Raw genomic sequence first — 17,587 nt, forward strand, 5'->3', positions numbered from 1 at the left:
GTCACGCAGTTGCGGGGTCCACTTTTTCTTCATTTTTGTGTGAAGCAACCATTTGCTGGGGAAAAAAAAACGAATCTCTCTCTCTTTATATGCTAATTAAGGCTATTATCTGCTCAGTGGCTGTGAGGAAATCCTGCATTCAAAGCATGTGATGTGTGTGTGTGTTTTGTCATTGGGAGTTTATCTGTCAGCTTTACTGTGTTTGTCTGCTCTGTCCTGCTGATGTCCTCACTCGACATGACACACACAAACCCGCACACACACATACACACACACACACACACACACAGTCGTCTCTGAGTGTATGGCTGACCTGTCATGCCCGCGGGCTCTAAACTGTCACCACAGGATAACATCAGAGCGAGAGCGCGAGCAAGGGAGTGAAAGGACGAGTAAGCAAACAGGAAGTGAAAGGAAAGTAGAGGAACAAACACGCAGCCAGAGTCAGTTAGTCTCCCGTGAACTGTGAGACAGTTTCTGACTTTCTCAAACACACTCCAGCCGTGCTGTCTGTCCGCGGGGCAAACATGAGAAGGATAATCTGAGAGCAGATAACCACCAGCCTGCCCACAACATTCATTTACCTAAACCACAGAAAGACAGACAGCGAGATGAAATGAATTTGTGGACTGAATTCCTGTCTTGTGATAGCTATTTGTGCAGCAGGTGGTGTTGTGATGTGCATGTGTTTGATAAATGTTCTCTAGCTCATCTATGAACCACAAGCTGTTTTTTCCACCCTGTAAAGCCACAATAAAAAATATGCCAGATAACAAAACACCAAAGCAAGTGTCTGTGTCTGCTCTGCAGGATCTTTTCTCTTCACTAATGTTCACTTTTCTTCATGTTTGAAGAGTCAGTAGGTGCGTCTCAATTCGTATTCTTATCCAGCGTTTTGTAGTATAAATAGAGGGAGTAGCGTGTTCAAATAGAAAATTCCAAATAGAAAAAGTACACTTTAAATCCCTGGATGATGCACTTAAAGGGGTGGTATAATGCCCTTTTCACAAGATGTAAAATAAGTCTTTGATGTCCCCAGAGTGTGTTCTAGCTCAAAATACCCCACTGATATTTTTATATAGCATGTTAAAATTGTCACTTTTTGAGGGTTAGCAAAAACGCACCGTTTTTGTGTCTGTCCCTTTAAATGCAAATGAGCTGCAGCTCCCGTCACAGAGGGCGGAGCTTCAACAGCGTGTGTCCTTTTACCTCAAACAGACATGCACTGAAAATTTCAAAAACTTTAAGCCTTTTATGTTCAAGCCGGAGTCAGACAAAGATGGAGAGACTCAAGAAGAAGTGACAACATGTAGAAGCAACTGGACATTTCTGAATGGTTAGTTGAAGAATTTATGCAACTGATGTGGAGTTAACTATCTTATAGTCATAGCACTAACCCGGGAGGAAGCTCGTGTAGTCCCTACCAGCCGTTTGTTGTAGTCCTTAAAAAACGATTTTATTAAAAGCAAATATCTTCCTTTGCTTTGAACTTTGAGCGTTGGAACTTTGCAGATGTTGTTTAAGCTCAAACAGCAACATTACACACTAACTAAAGTTAGAAAAGTGAAATCATAAACAACCACCCCTTTAATTAAAGTGTCCCTATTATGCTTTTTCAGATATTACCTTTTAGGTATGTGCCCGAAGCCGAATACCTTATTCGGAAAAGCACGGATAATGGCTTCAAAACCAATAACGAATAATTTTGTACAATAATAGAAGAAATTTTTGGCTGACACGGTCACTCCTCGTGTTTGCTGGATAACAGGTGATCCATGGGAAAGCACAAAATTATACATAAACCTCTAAAATCACTACGCATGTAATGGGAGTGTGAAGTGAATGGGTGTTCAGTGTTTCCTCTAGGATTTTTTCCAGCCGTGGTGGCAGGCCCATTTCGCCAGGGGGAGGGGCGTGGCCCATGAGTGATATTCCCATTGGCCACGCCCCCTTATCCCAGGTGTTTAAACCTCCCCTAAGTATTATAACATGAAAGGCGCCAATAAGAGCGGCAAAGCGATTATGCACATCGCGTGCGCAGAGTGATGCACTTGAAGCAACGCGAAGTCACAGCGTGCAGCGTGCATTGAAAGGTTCAAAGCACAAAGCGAAGAGATTATATCTGCTTAATGTATTATATCTATGCAACAGTTTATTAAGCCTTTTCTTTTAACAGTTTTAAATTTCAGTCAACTTACAGTGCGCATGAAGAACAATTCATAGTGCTCTCTACTCTAGTGCTGTAGTAACAGACACCCGGGAGAAAGGAATGTGATTTAGAAAGCGCTATAAACTCCAGCAAGATAAAGTAATTTTATGCAAACTATAGACCTTTATCTACAAATATAGTATAAAGGGAACATTGATCTTGAAGAGAGTGTCATCGTGTTACTGTCGTAACCGAACGCGACGTGCTGTTTGAATGCTGAATGGAGAATGACTGAGGAGAGATGAGTTTCCAACTTTAACTTAACGACTTAAATATACATTTTTACCTCACATTATGCTATTGAATGACTTTAGAAGTCTTGGAATATAGTGTGAAAACTTTATGGTGCTTTACAATGTTTTGTATGCCTTTAGTGGGGCTTAACAATAACACAAACAATATCGGACCGAGAAGCTGCAGCCGTGGCGGGATGATTTTAGGTGTGGCGGCCCGCCACGGCAGAATGAATGTAGCGGAAACACTGGTGTTTATGAATTGAGCGCAGATCATAAAGCCGCGTTGCCGTCTCCGTGTGCGTCTCTCAGAAATCAGAGCTTGGCAAGAGTAATATCAACTAAAATACTACATCATACACATTGTAGCAAGGTTAGATGTTATGGGAAGGAAGCGGGAACCGGCGAAAATTTCAAAGACTTTAATAAACGTAAAATAAACAAATACAAAACGAAAGTAAAGGCAGCAGTCCCTCACGGACGACTGCTGCCACATAAAAGACACAAAACATCAAATAAAATCCAGGCCTGTCCTCTCTCGTCCTTCACCGTCGTCTCTCCTTATGCTTCCGCTCCTCCGTGAGAGATACGAGACCGGTGCGTCGCGCAGGTGTCGCTCATTATCAATCACGCCTCATCCTGCTCGCCACACACGTTCAACTATTTAATATGTTTATTTAAATCATTTAAACCTTGTACGATATGATACACGTATAAATGGAGTAAGCAGGATCGCAAATAAAATAGCTTTTTTACTAGTAATAATCAACTGAGATACTGAATCATACACATTTTCTTTACTTGATATGTCTATTTAAATGTTTTAAACCTTGTGCGAAATGAGAAGCTACATTTGCATGCATAGTAAAAATTGTTTTAGCAATTTTCAACCACTGAATTTTTTCAGTCAACTTCCAGTTCTCTAATCAAGTCCGACTCCTCTTATTTGAAGTTGTGGATGATTGTCCCGACATAAGTTCATTTGGATTTTTTTTTCTTTTATTTAATTTTAGTATTATTGTATTAATTAGAAGATATGTCAATATTTGTTTATCAGGCTCGAGAAAGATCCCTGCGCTGGGAAGCACAACCGAACTAGTACTGCCAACAAGGCTATCGGCTCCGATATTTAGAAGATGTTTAAATAAATGCTATAATCATAATACAAAAATAATTATTTTATTTTATACACAAACAAAGCATGTTTGTACAATGATAGGTAAAAGGAAACAGATATGCACTTAAAACCATAGACATGATTGTCTTCTCAAATGTACCATCTTCGGTTAAAACTCTCTCACCTCCGGTTTTATCCAAATACAGATCCAGATATTAATAATTTTGAGATTATTACAGATACAAATACAGATATTGGCTCTGTTGCACTCTCCTATTACCTTGCTGTGTGTAATATAGCTGTCTGTGAATGTATAAGATCAAAGTGCAAGATAAATAAAGTTAGTGTCTCCTAAATGAAAGAATCGATTCTGAACCGTCTAAACAAGTCGTCAGTAATTAATTTCAGTAAACATTCAAACATTCATACAAATTTGCATAATGCCCACCTATGGTCTGTATCGGCTGCCCGTGAACAACGTCTACTTTGACCCTCAAACACTGAAGCTGGTTTGTGTTGTGTAGATGTTGAGTTTAATGTTTAATATTTAATATGTGTCTCCAGCTAACCGCCTTACTCACGTTATTACTGTCTTACTGAAATAGTTCTGATCAGATGTGGACCCACTATTACCTAAAACTGTCTATTAATGCAGATTGTCGGTTGTTTTTGAGTAATGATAAAGGATGGAGCAATATTTGTTTTACAAACTTTAATGTTACATCAGTCATCTCATAATGTGCGACAAACGTAAAGTAAAAACCATCACTGAGAAATGTCCTGCTTAAGTAGGCGGGTTGACCGGGTTTGATGGAGGTTCGGGTTGAATAACTAGTTCTTCAAATGTTTCATCATCAGACTCACGCTCAAATTGATAATCGACACCAACGTTACTGTCCTTACAGTATGTACAATCTCTGAGGATTTAGCAGTAGACCAATCACAACAGACTGGGTAATCTGACCAATCAGAGTAGAGCAGGCTCACAGAAGAGAGGGGGTTTAGAGAGGCTGAATCTTTGGGCGAGTCGTTTTCGAGTCTTTGAGAAATTAGGTGATGTGCATGTATATTATGAGAATTATTATTATTTTTTTTTTTTTTATGCTTGTAATCCTGTTATAGGAGACCCCCAGAACAAAATTAGGAACCTTTAAAATAGCATAATACATACAAGCTATACCGTTTATATTGTAGTATTTGTATTAAAACTTTTTTTTTTGCACACTGTAATACAAAAACAAAATAAATATTTTCAAGGTATCTAGATTTTTTTTTAACTATTTAACTTCTTCAACTATTTCTATTGGTTTAGGATTTTAAACCCAACCATCTTCTTTTTGTCAAAAGTTTTGATTGCAAAGTTTGTTTGTGCAACTTAATTTAAAATAAATGACACCTGCTTTGGGACTTTGTTATTTAATGCAATGACATTCAAGCATTAAATGTTCAAATACTTTTTAGTTCTGTATATTTCCAACATTATCTTGTGTTTGAAGGACGCCGAATATTAAAGTAGCTGGAACATTAACGTGGTCAGAATATAAATGACAGTACAGCATGAATTGCATTAGTGTTTTGATATACTCAGCACCCTCAAATCTACTGCAGATGTAATGCTTTTATTAAATGGCATGTTTTTCTCATTTTAAAAATAATGAGAAAAGCAGCTGGGTGGGATTTTCTCTGCGTAAACCGTTAACATGTATAATGTTTGTTTTGTGGCTATACTTTCAAAAAGGTCTGTAATTTAACATGTATTCCTGGTAGGGGTGTGCGCTATTGACAAAACAAATATATATATATTAAAATTTTCTGGGATTTGTCAATAATGTTGATTATATTTTGCTGAGTGTGTTTTTGTGCTGGTGGTCAGTTTTGTGGTCAGTTCCCAGCAGTGACAGAAATGAACTTTTTCATTAAGGGTTGATATTTGCCACCTGTCACACGCTGGCTTGACTTGATAATCCATAACAATAAGGCTTTACGCAGATGAAGGATGAAATAACATGTAATAAACTAGTAACCAAACAGAGATACATATCAGCACAAAACGTTAACATAAGACCAAGAACAGATGAAGACTGAGGGTATAAATACACTAGATGACAAGGGGCTAAATGAAGGGTGATTAGTTGACATAGTAACAAACACAGGTAACTATGGAAACAAACTTCTGGGATGCCCCTTTTCCACTGGCACGGTTCCGGTGCGTGTTCCCGGCATTTTTGTTCACTTTTACAAACTGCTTTGATCTTAGCTTGCATTAAGCCCGAAGCATTCATTCAAAAAACAAACTGGCAAAGGTCATAATTTCCACCGAGAGAAGTTTTGCTGCTGTGTGGATGAAGGTTACTACAGCGGCACTTCATTGTGAGAGTTTGCAGGTTAGAGAAGGTCTGCTAGCTTCTGCTTCATCACACAGATTTGCAGAGGGTACATTTCTGAGGGTAAAATGAGTTTCACTTTTCCCACAATTCCCCTTTGATTTGGAGCTATGAGCCCACAGACACATTTAGCCTAGTTTTGCTGAGACCACCGTAAACTTTAAGCTAAATTATAGTCTCGCTTTAGCTCATGGCCTGAGAGCTGTAGTAGCTTATAAATGTTTACACCAGAATGATAACTGTCTTCAATCAGAAGCTCATCGTACTAACATATTCTAGCATAAATGATTGTTTTTAATGAGATTCTTAATTATAATTAACCACATATTTCACACTAAAACATCGATCGACACTAAGCTAAAGAGCCCCTAATGAGAGTTTGATGTCAAATATGTTTATCCGGCCTGTAGCAGCTCCACTTTGGGACAGGGCTGAGTTTGCAATCGGATTTTGAAAAGCCCTTAAAATGCAGCAGCAGTCGCCAATGTTGTGTGTTATAGGAGACCTCCAGAACAAAATTAGGAACCTTTAAAATAGCATAATACAAACAAGCTATACCGTTTATATTGTAGTATTTGTATTCACTTTTTTTTTGCACACTGTAATACATAAACAAAATAAATATTGCAGCAGCCATCGCTAATGTTGTGTGAGATTCGCCGTCTGTCGGAGAGATGAACATTTCTTGCAGTCAGTGTTTAGCAAATGTATGTACTTTTCTATGTGTGGAATAAAAAAAAAAAGACTTTATGAAATGATGTTTGCTGCTTGTCTTAGATGTGTCATATTCCCAAATGTTTAAGAGAAGACTAGCAGAAAAATGCTTCAAGTCACCTTTGTTTCTATAGCGCTTTAGACAATACAGATTGTTTCAAAGCAGCTTTACAGGAAAATAAGGATTCAATGATGCAAACAGAGTTCAATTCTACTCTAAAACAGCTCTAAAAATAAAACAGTGTCATTGATCAGCTGAGGTCAGTTCAGTTCAATAAAGGTTGTAAAAGCAGAAAACAGTGATGTCAGCATCCAGCTCATTTCAGTTTTCATCCAATATTGTCAGTACAGTTAAATCAATAATATTGCAGAATATTAAGCAAGACTGGACTGGGTTTAAGAAGTGGCCCTGGACTTTCTGGCACAGAGCGGCCCACGGTACCCAGTCCGCAACACACCAAACATAACACAACGACTCATTTTGTGCTGAGCAATTTTTAACACTACTTTACAATTAAATAAAGAAATATAAATAATATTTACAATTTTTGATTGTAAATTTTGATTATAATAAATTAATTAATAAAAAAATAAATGCAATCAGAATAATAAGACATTATATTGTTGTTTCCAATCAAATGAAATCAGACAAAATCCATCTTGGCACTGCAGAAGTGGCACAGATGCTGTAATATAAATATAGGCTATTGAATATAGAAATATGAAATTTTAGAAAATAAATTAAATGATACTTTAAACATTAAACAAAACTGCCAGTAGGTGACAACAAGTGAGTCATTGGTTAATTCATTAATAATTCAACCGATTTGTTCAAAATGGCTGACTCATTCAGAAACGAAGCTTCGACTATCTTTACGAATGGGGAAATCAGACTCTGTTGATCAGAGACACACACATTCTGCTGAGACTGTCTGGAGCAAAACACTCAATATTGACAATATTGTGTCTAAAATGTACATCATGTAATATTACCTTAAACTTAGCATATGTTTTAATTAATTAACTATTTTTTTATTATGGATAAAGTATACAGTAGTGATGATCTTAAAAGGAGGACAAATGAGCATCCAGCTCAAGGCTGTGCCGGTTGACGGACATGGTATTTTAAAATCGGACTGTCCGACCTGAAACCGGACAGATGGCCACCCTATTTATCATTTTTATTTTGAACAGTTGGCTAATATTGCTGTATATAGCCTTATCATGTTCAGGTCCTTGCATCCTACCTCGCATCCGCGTTAAAAAGCGCCATGCTGAATCTCTGCTTGGACTCGGCTTCTGTGAACAGTAAACCCATCATTCTTTGATTTGATTGGCCATCTCAAACATTTTGACATTGACGAGCACTGTTAGACTGCTGCGATGAGTTAGAGCAAGCTAAATGGATTACTCATTTAAAGTCATAATGGCCACGAGAGCATTCACCTTGGCCGACGGAATACGTAAATGCCTTTCATTCTTTATATTTTTACGTATAGCAACGGGGCGGCCTACATTGTCCAGCGGCCCACCGCTAAAACTCCCAGTGCTCCAGATGGCCAGTCCGCCCATATTGTCCCCAACTAAGCAAGCCAGATGTGACATTGCTGACAGAAATGGAGAAGAAAAAAAACATGGGAGAAAAAGGCTTAGTATCAGCATAGGAATATCAATGCGGCACCTTAATGTATAAAGAGTCTGGGCAAGTACAACATGCTCCAGATACAGATAAATGCATTTAGTTTAGCATTCTTTTATCTTGCACTTTTGCAGCTTTGTATCTATTGTAAAACTGTAGTTCCTGGTAAAGTAATTTCACTGTTAAGTGGTTGTTTGAGAAGCTTGGAAGCAACATTGCAAACACCAAAATATTCAAATAGATCTGGGTGTTCATTTAACCCATTGGTAAATTTAATCTGTGCTTCCCAGCTCCTGAAAAGAAGCAGGCGCCACTGACTTGCGCTTCAGAGCCAAAAAATACCATATGAAAAGAGCAGGAGAATCAAACCTGGGTTTGGCCCAAGCAGTTGAACTGAAGGCCTCCACAGACAGTCCATTTACTATACAGCTTTTCATTAAAAACATCAGCAAAAACATCTGTCCGGACACTTATCTGAGTTTCAGACCAGTCGTGTTTTTATAAGTCATCATCTCTCTTTTCACACTGTCCCTTATATCATAAAGCTATTTTCTTCTTTCTGAAGGTCATGAAGGTAGTATTAAAGCTTGACTTGTGTCTGTCTGAGTATTTTAAATGCTGTCATTGTGTGTTTCTGTAGGACGATTACTTCAGAACCTGGAACCCCAACAAAGCACAAGACCAAGGTAAGGACATTCAGCAGACACTTGTTTGTGTTTCTTCTTCATAACCATTTTCTCTGTTGCTTTTATCCATTTATACACCTGACCCTGGAGTCTCGCCTCTATCTCTCTCTCATAACTCTGCTTTCTTATTCTTTTTTTTTACCTGTGGTATCTCTACACCCAGATTAATCATAAAAAAAAAAAACTCCAATCCAGTGCTGGAATCTTCATTTCACTGTATCGATCCTCATCTCTGCTCCAGACATTAATCAATACAGAGAGCCAGAAACACACACATAGCTAAATGAAGACGTATCATAGACTTGTTCTTATATAAAGCTGATTATAATTAATAAAACTTGTTGCATTTTTGAATTATAAAAAATGTATGAATTATTTCATTTTTAGTTTTTCCAATTGAGGGTGTTCCACAAGGTTTTATCAGATTTAGCTCTTTTCTGGAGGCTAGAGACAAATTTTCCCTCAAATTATAGCAAAGTAAACACGCGCACACAAACAGCAATGATGCAAATCTAACACATTTGTTTTAGAAAGATTTTCCTGAATCATCAGGGAAATCAAAGAAGAATTGTTTTTTTAGTAGTGGTCAGATTCTGAATATATTGAAAACTGTATATAAAATATATTAAAACTTCTACATGTAGTGATAATTGACATTGTTTTCACCTCATTTTAAAGTATTCTGTCAAGCGTCAGAAGGTGCAATCATGAGTTTGAATGACGCAGAGGACTAGTAGCTGCAACCACGATATCCAAATACATTTTTAGTTTAGTATTTTTTTTTACAACAAGGTATATAACAGGATATTTGCATGTTTGAAGTAATGCTATGTAAGACATTTTTAGACTTTTTAATGCATGTTTAAAAAGAGTTTAGCCTTATATTTCGAGAAGTGAATTTAAAACATTTTGCAACTTAGTAAAGGGTTTTTGGATGCCCTTAAGCAAGGCGTCTTTAGGATTCACAGATGAACATCTGTAGAGGGGCATTTCCATCTGAGACTGTGCTGGTGAGGCCGTCACGAACACACACAACGTTTGTGCTCTGCAGGAAATCATTTCTCTGATGAGTCACATATTTACTATATGAGTTTCACTAGAATGACTGTACAGTACTAATATCATTTAAACAACCTGTCTCAATACAGCAATACAGTCTATTTTGCTCACCAAGGCTGCATTTATTTGATCAAAAATACAGTAAATATGTTAATATTGTGAAATATTATTACAATTTAAAATAAAAAGTTTTATATTTGAATGTTGTCAAATATAATTTCAGTGATTAAAGCTAAATTTTCAGCATCATTAAAAAAACAACAACAAAAAAAACGTGAAACTGAAAACCATGATAAATTTTTTGATGCATAGAAAGTTCAAAAGAACTCCCTTAATTTGAAATAGGAATCTTTTGCAACATTATAAATGTCTTTATTGTCACTATTGATCAATTTAATGTGTCCTTGCTGAATACACATTCCAGTGAAAAATCCAGTGTACGATATTTAAGCCTTTTCGGAATGCCACTTTTCCGGTGAAGAAAAAATGTGTCAGAACTAATTGTCCAGTACAGCACATTTTTGCTGGTGTAGTAAATGATTTGGGTATTTCAGGCATGTAGACGATTTGCATGTGTCAAGGTCGTGGGTTAGACACATACTGATTAAAATGTAAAACTTTAATACTCTGCCAGTCGCTTTGAATAAGAGCATCTGCCAAATGAATAAATGTGTATATAAAAAGAGATAAATTAGTCTGAAGAAAAAAAAAATCCCAGGACCTCTTGTTGTGAAGAAATCCTTCATGGATTCAGATGCTTGTGCTAAAACCGTAATAAAGGGTCACTTTCTTAAACAGGGTGTTAGATATGAATTTAGCATCCGCACTGCTGAGCTCTCCTGTTAACGATTATGACGAACCGCCATGAATAACCAATCAAGATCAATTGTTTTTACAGAAACACCAATAGAGACCAGCAGACAGATGCATGCATGACCACACCATATGGAGAGTGAGAGAATAAGTGTGTGTGTGTGTGTGTGTGTGTGTGTGTGTGTGTGTGTGTGTGTGTGTGTGTGTGTGTGTGTGTGTGTGTGTGTGTGTGTGTGCATTTACCATCTGCACAAAAACGCATGGGAATCACTCAGCCACAGCCGTTCGTTGCTCTGGTTGGTTGTAGCGCTGTCCTATTGCGTGCCGAGGGATATTGAAAGACAACCGTTTATCCCGCCCCTCGGATTGAGGTATGCCAATTGTGAGTTCCCAGACCTAACATCTTGATGTAGGTCTGGCTTGCCAGGCTAACAAACCATCATTTCTGTAACTAATCCTGCACCTCTCACTAGCAAACCTCTTCTGAGCCGCACACCTCATCTCGGTAAATAGCTCCACTCCAAAACCTAGTGAGCTGTCTCGCTGTCTACTGACTATATAAGTTACCTTCTTACACACCCTAATAAATGACTGACAGCCACATGTGCAAGTGAGACTTACCGCTCGTAGAACCATGAAAGGGAAAAAAGTTAAACACAAGGCAGCAATAGAAATTCAGCTAAAAGCTAATTGCATTTTTGACAGAGCCACTGTCTCTTGTTGTACTCTGAAATGAGCTGGACCAGCCTAACAAATGCAGGGTTTATTGCGATTTAAGCTGTTTTAAGATACCACTGTTCTCTAAAAAGAAATTCAGGGGACCCATTACCACAACTTTAATACTAAAGTTTTTGATTCATTTGATTTATAAATGTATTGATTTAACTTAACCTTGCAAACATTTTTTTGATAATTTCAGTTGTCAGTGCTAATCATTACATCAACTTAATATTGTGTGTAACAACAAGTTGTAATTCCCCGCATGCTTTGCACAGGACTGTTAAGAGGGTAAATGTTGAAATGAAGTGTTATTGTTTGTGTTTAGTGAAGGGAAAGACCTGCTCCTGTTTAATGCTGTTATGTTTGACATTTAAAAGAGTTTTTAATATGTTGAAGTTTTTGTGGTTACCATTTGCTCGTGGTCAGGATGCGTGTGGCTACATGAAGATATACACTACATTGAGTTTATGATCAGTTATATCTTGTTCATTAAGTTTACATGCTAAAAGTCACATTTAGCATGTGCTAAGCTAGCTGTTGATTTGAACTGAAATAGATATATTAATTGGTTCCAGGGCCACAACTCAATTGATATTAGAACAACTTAATATTTTTGAGTAGTCAACTTAAAAACGATAATTTATTAAGTTCTTCTAACTCAGTGTAATTTGTTGGTCAAATATCATTAGAAGTGGTCATAACTAAAAAAGACTGATGCAAACTGTTGCATTATTTTTTGTTGAGCCAAACTTCATTTATTTATTTTTAGCATGTGTGGTCAGATATTATTGGTTTGTTATATGTCGTTTGATATGTAATCTTGACAAGGTTTTTTTTGGAGATTTCGTTCTCTCCTCTTTCACGCCATAATATCCAAATGAGTTTGAGGTTGCATAAACAGCGTAAAATACACAACACATGCAAATACTGGGTGAAATAGTCAATTTTTAATTAAATTAAGGCAAGACACTACAGGTAAACAAGTTTTAATTAATAGAGTTCACCTTAGTTTTAATTAATAGATGTCACCTTACTTTGATTAATTACAGTACATTCAGGTAACTGTTTTGAATTACAAGTTTTGTGAAATGCTATGTTTAAATATGCAAATTAGGAATTATCTAATACAATTTGCATACATTTCTAGAACAGAAATATGAAAATTGGATAAAGCCAGGTTTGTTTCATTTTGTTGATATATTTGAGTCACACTTGGTTTTTACAGAAGGGATTTTGGATTTCTCTTTTTATCACTCCTTAATCCTGTCAATTGACAAAAAAATTACCATGTTTTTAGGATTAAAAGGAATAAAAGAAATATGAAGATGACAACAAGAAGTGTTAAAAGGTAGCTTCTTTTTCCCAGATTTCAGCATGGCATGCATCCTTTGCATGCCATGCTGAAATCTGGGAAAAGAAGCTACCTTTTAAAACTTTCTGTTGTCATCTTCATGTTGGGCCTAAAACGCTGCCTATGTAGACAGATCACTAGGTTTCGGATGTGTGTTATTTTACAGCTGTGTGTGTTACCGTACCCGGTCCCAACTTGAGAATGGTATTTTTTTCACATTGATCTCCTAAATCACAGTTTATTGATTCACTTCTGCTGAATTTTCATTAGGGAAGAGAGACAAACAATTTAGAGCTGCACTTCTTATAAACACCACTGATGCAAACACACTCGCACGGCGACACACACAACGTTAAACTCTCTCTTGACCGTGTAAGCAGTGTGGCTGAGCCTGACTAATTTAATTAGCCTCAGTCTGTAATTATTCACTTTAAAGAGAAATGAGGGTTATGATCTTGTCCATTACAGACATGACAAGAGATTTAAGGAGCTCAGAGAATATTGTGTGTGTGCAACATTGTCTTTGCCGTAATCTGTTATTGTGGCACTGCATGCGCTCTCAGTGAATTTAATTGCGTGTGCAGGCCTCATTACAGCCTCGTTATGGGGAAATTCTCTTTGAATGCTTCATTTGCATTTGTATGGTTTTGGTGTTGAGTCAGCGTTTCAGCGCCAAACTGCAGTGGCAGCAAACACGGCCGCACAGGGACGGCAACACAACAATCTGCCCTTTAAACTGCCTGCAATTTATGCACAGGGACAATACGGCTTTATCTGGAGCTGGAGACCGGATCCATTTAACTGGCAAAAAAAAACACTCTCCTGTAGGTTTAAAGAGAGGGAAAAGGAAAAGAAGTAGAGGAAGAGGAACTATATTTCTGGCCAACTCAAATATGAAACAGCCACTGAAAAATGTGGATGGAATATTTTAATTTTTAATGCAATAAAGGGTGTGTGTGTGTGTGTGGATGAAAAATGGTCATGATTGTCCACATGGTTTAGGGATGCACAAAATATTTAAATGACAAGATTAGTTTACACTGTTTTCTTTAACTTTCTGTTTTATACTTTCTTTTTATTCATGTTTTTCAAGAAAATGTATTATACAGCATTAGGGAAAAGATGAAAGAAAAGAGCAATAGAACAGTATACATTCTGTTATGGGGCAAGTATAGATTCACATATACAGTCATTGATTGTTTACATTACAGTATTTAATCAGTTTCTCCCAGTATTTTAGAAATGGGTCCTTTTTAAGTCTCAAAATAAAGGTAAATTCTTCCATATTGTATATTTTTTTAAATTCCCCCTGTAGTCAATAATTTTATCCTCATCTTTGATCACCAACATTACATATTGAAATGTTTTTTATTTGAATTTGTTTCTTTATGCCTTAAAATAGCTTGAATGTAACTCTACACCCTTGCCTCATTTAGTATATGCAGTTCTATGAATATGCACATGAGCCCCGCCTCCACATTTACTCACAGCAGCTTAGAGATCCTCTCGTTGACGGGATTGGTCACAACAAGGTAGTTTGTGACGTCAGAAACACCAGCGATATCAAAACGTGTCTTTGAGTCACTGCAGTTTTAAGGAGAAAATACACAGCAAAGGTGTTGACTTATGAATATGCCCATGGTTTGTCTTAAAGCATATTAAGACCACATAGACATATAAACAACATTAAAAGCTTGATTTTCACCACAGGGGGACTTTAATAATCTCTATCCATCCAGAAAGGGGATGTCCTGCTTATGCCTTCTAACACTCTTCTTTCATGCCACACTTAATATAATAACAAGCTATACATCTCTTCTCAACACAGAGGGTGTAATGTTTCCAAGATAGAATGTTGTAAAATTTCTTTGTATTTTTATATCCTAAAATCTTTTGATCTCCATTAAAACCCAGAAATCCAATATCTCCAGAATACATGAAGATTGGCAACATCGACATGCCCACATATCTTCCAGCATAATTGTAGTGTGGATAATTGTTTACTTTTAATTTTGGGGGTAATGAAAAAAACACACTTGGTTTTTCCAAGCAAATTCTTTCCATCTCTGTGAACAGGTAATTGTATGTTGTGTCTTGCAAGCAAAATCCCTTCTCCCTCTCTTTAAAAATAGTCCTGTAACACTGTTAAAATCTATTTAGAATTGGAAATGAAGTGAATCTGACATGCTTTCAATTCACATTTCCACTAATAAGGGAACTACACTGTGTTCTCAGACCAACTCTTGGGATGTAAAGGGATTCAGTTTGCTTTAAAGACTATTTTGAGCATTCACATACAGTGTAAGCCAAACACTTGGTATAACATGCCTGAAATTAACCAAGTGTGAAAACAGCATAAAGTATACAAACCAGGAGAATGAGAGAGAAAATAGGTAATGAGCCAGAAGGAGTATGCCATTAAAACTGTATTTGAGATGTTTATTTCTTCATTATAAGCAGATAGATTGAGACAGAGATGAGACGGCAGAAGCGTCAGCCAGCAGTGATCCACTTCTCTCATCATTAGCACTGTGCCGTCTGGTCTGGTATAGGCCGCGTCTTGGCCTAGATTCACTATGCAGAGAAAATCCCACGTGGGACTGTCACACGAGCACAAAGATGTTATCTACATCAGACATGGCAGGAAAAATATGAACTGCAGCAAATCTATGTAAGTTTCATTGCGTTTCCCACAAGCCTCAATGTAAATGAAAGTTCTGTCATGTGACAATTCAACACGGGAATACTGTATTCTCAATATAAAAGCGATTCATCTCAGTCAGCATTCAGATCTAACCCTGTCTGAGGACTTCTCTTATCAAAGCAAAGGCTGTGAACTGCTGTAGTGTGTGCAGAGTCCAGCGGAAAAGGCAAGATAAAGCATTTTTATGGTCAGTATATTTTCTCAATTCACAGAAAGTTAAGTTTGAAACTGACTGTGCATCAGAGAGAGAGGAAAAAGATCCGATTGGTCATTGGGTCTTTAACCTCTCGACCAGTCGGCTGGCACTAATTAGCCCTGCTGCATTCGTCCCCTCTCACTTTCTTGATTTCTTCGCTATGGTAAATAGAAAGTAAAGTAATTGGCCAAACATGTGCTTCAGGTTTGTTGCTGGCTGATGATCAATAACGGAGAAATTCTGATTGGCCTTTCTCTCAATCTTACTGTCCCGATTAGTCTCCGAGGGCCAATCATTGATTCTGATGCTCGACACATTGGCATGTGGTGTTGAAAGCAGAAAGGTTCTTGAATTAATGGATTTTTTTTCCAACTATATTCCACTTGCTGTAATTAATTGGGTAGCGATAATTAACTGCTTTGTGAGATGGTGCTTAAGCTTTCTTTTGAGGTCAGATTTTGAAGAAGAAATACTGGCTTTTTTTCCCCAAAGAGGCCGCCACATTCATAGAAAGAGAGAAACAGGTGCTATGATGTGAAGAGATGCTAGAAGAGTTTGCATTCACATATGTGTTTGTACTATGTGTTCTGGGCCTTGCGATGTCTCATTGGACAAATAAATGTGCCTGTCTACATTTTTGCAAAACTCATAAAACGTACTAATACATGCAAAGCACTACAGTTTCCAGCTGAAATTAACACTAGAGGCAGTAAAACAGCAACAGCTTGTATTCCTTTTCACACTAAATTATACAGGGGCAGATTATCGATTAATAAAGACTTATTTTTGCTCAGATAAGTTGTGTTATTAGGCACAATGTGAAATAATTTAATTGAGGCACCGGTGTTAAAAAAAGTATTTGATATTTCAATAATAATCATCACAGTATGCAGTCCATCCACTATTCTTCCATCTGTCTTTGCATTTGGCAAAAAAAAGGTAGTAACATTGAACGTGGCTCATCGATTCCAGTTATGGAGCCAGAACCAGTGCTTGAAGTGGGCCGGTACACACCAGTACCGGCACTTCTATATTTTAATCTGTAACGTACCCTCACTTTTTTTTGCGTTCCGGCCCTCACATGTTGCCAGTACTCTGACGCCTACACGGAAACACAGAATCAGGATATTCATTAATTGTATACAACACATGTTCTGAGCTTTTATAAGCTGATCCACGCAATATGACTGAAGCCCAATTGTTAAATTTTGCATGAGTGGCATGCAAATCACCTTAGGCGTGTTAACCTGCACGCTCCAAAAGTGTGATAAGATTTACTCGAGCTGTTACTATCGCATCGCTGATGATAAAATGTCACATTTGATCTCTCCGTTCCCCATTTGAATTCTATTCAGAATGTAGTAAAACGCTATGGGGAAAGTCAAACACAATCTAAAACAGCCACATAAACTAAAAAGACTGATGAAAAGAGGGAAAAACATCATGATGTACCAACATAAATTAGAAAGCTTGACAACTCATGACAACCTTTACTAGAATGTATTACGTTTTATTGTATTTATTTTGGTTAATTTTGACTAACTTGTTGTAGAATTTATAATAGATAGTCTGTTAAGGGAATATATTTTTCACTAAAGATTTACATTACAACTGTGGCATGTTGTAGCTATAGTTTCTAAATGCGTATGGTTGCTGTTTTTCATAACAAATGCTATAGATACAAAAAAAGAAAGAAAAAAGTTAGCATTGGCCCATGCATGGTAACAAGGAGCCATCAGTGGTCTTATTTTTGTCCTTATTG

The 17,587-nt window shown here is 37.1% G+C and overlaps 1 protein-coding gene across 1 annotated transcript in view; it reads left to right on the forward strand.

The window, feature by feature from the left end:
- spock1 (SPARC (osteonectin), cwcv and kazal like domains proteoglycan 1) overlaps window positions 1-17,587 on the forward strand; it is a 212,839-nt gene that overhangs the window by 117,284 nt on the left and 77,968 nt on the right. The window contains exon 3 of the mRNA XM_056252612.1: window positions 8,937-8,982. Within this exon, the coding sequence (XP_056108587.1) occupies window positions 8,937-8,982 (46 nt within the window). The remainder of the gene's footprint in view (window positions 1-8,936; window positions 8,983-17,587) is intronic.

Source organism: Rhinichthys klamathensis, unplaced genomic scaffold (genome assembly GCF_029890125.1).
Source record: "Rhinichthys klamathensis goyatoka isolate OS25496 unplaced genomic scaffold, OSU_Roscu_1.1 h1tg000097l_1, whole genome shotgun sequence".
Classification (NCBI taxonomy): domain Eukaryota; kingdom Metazoa; phylum Chordata; class Actinopteri; order Cypriniformes; family Leuciscidae; genus Rhinichthys; species Rhinichthys klamathensis.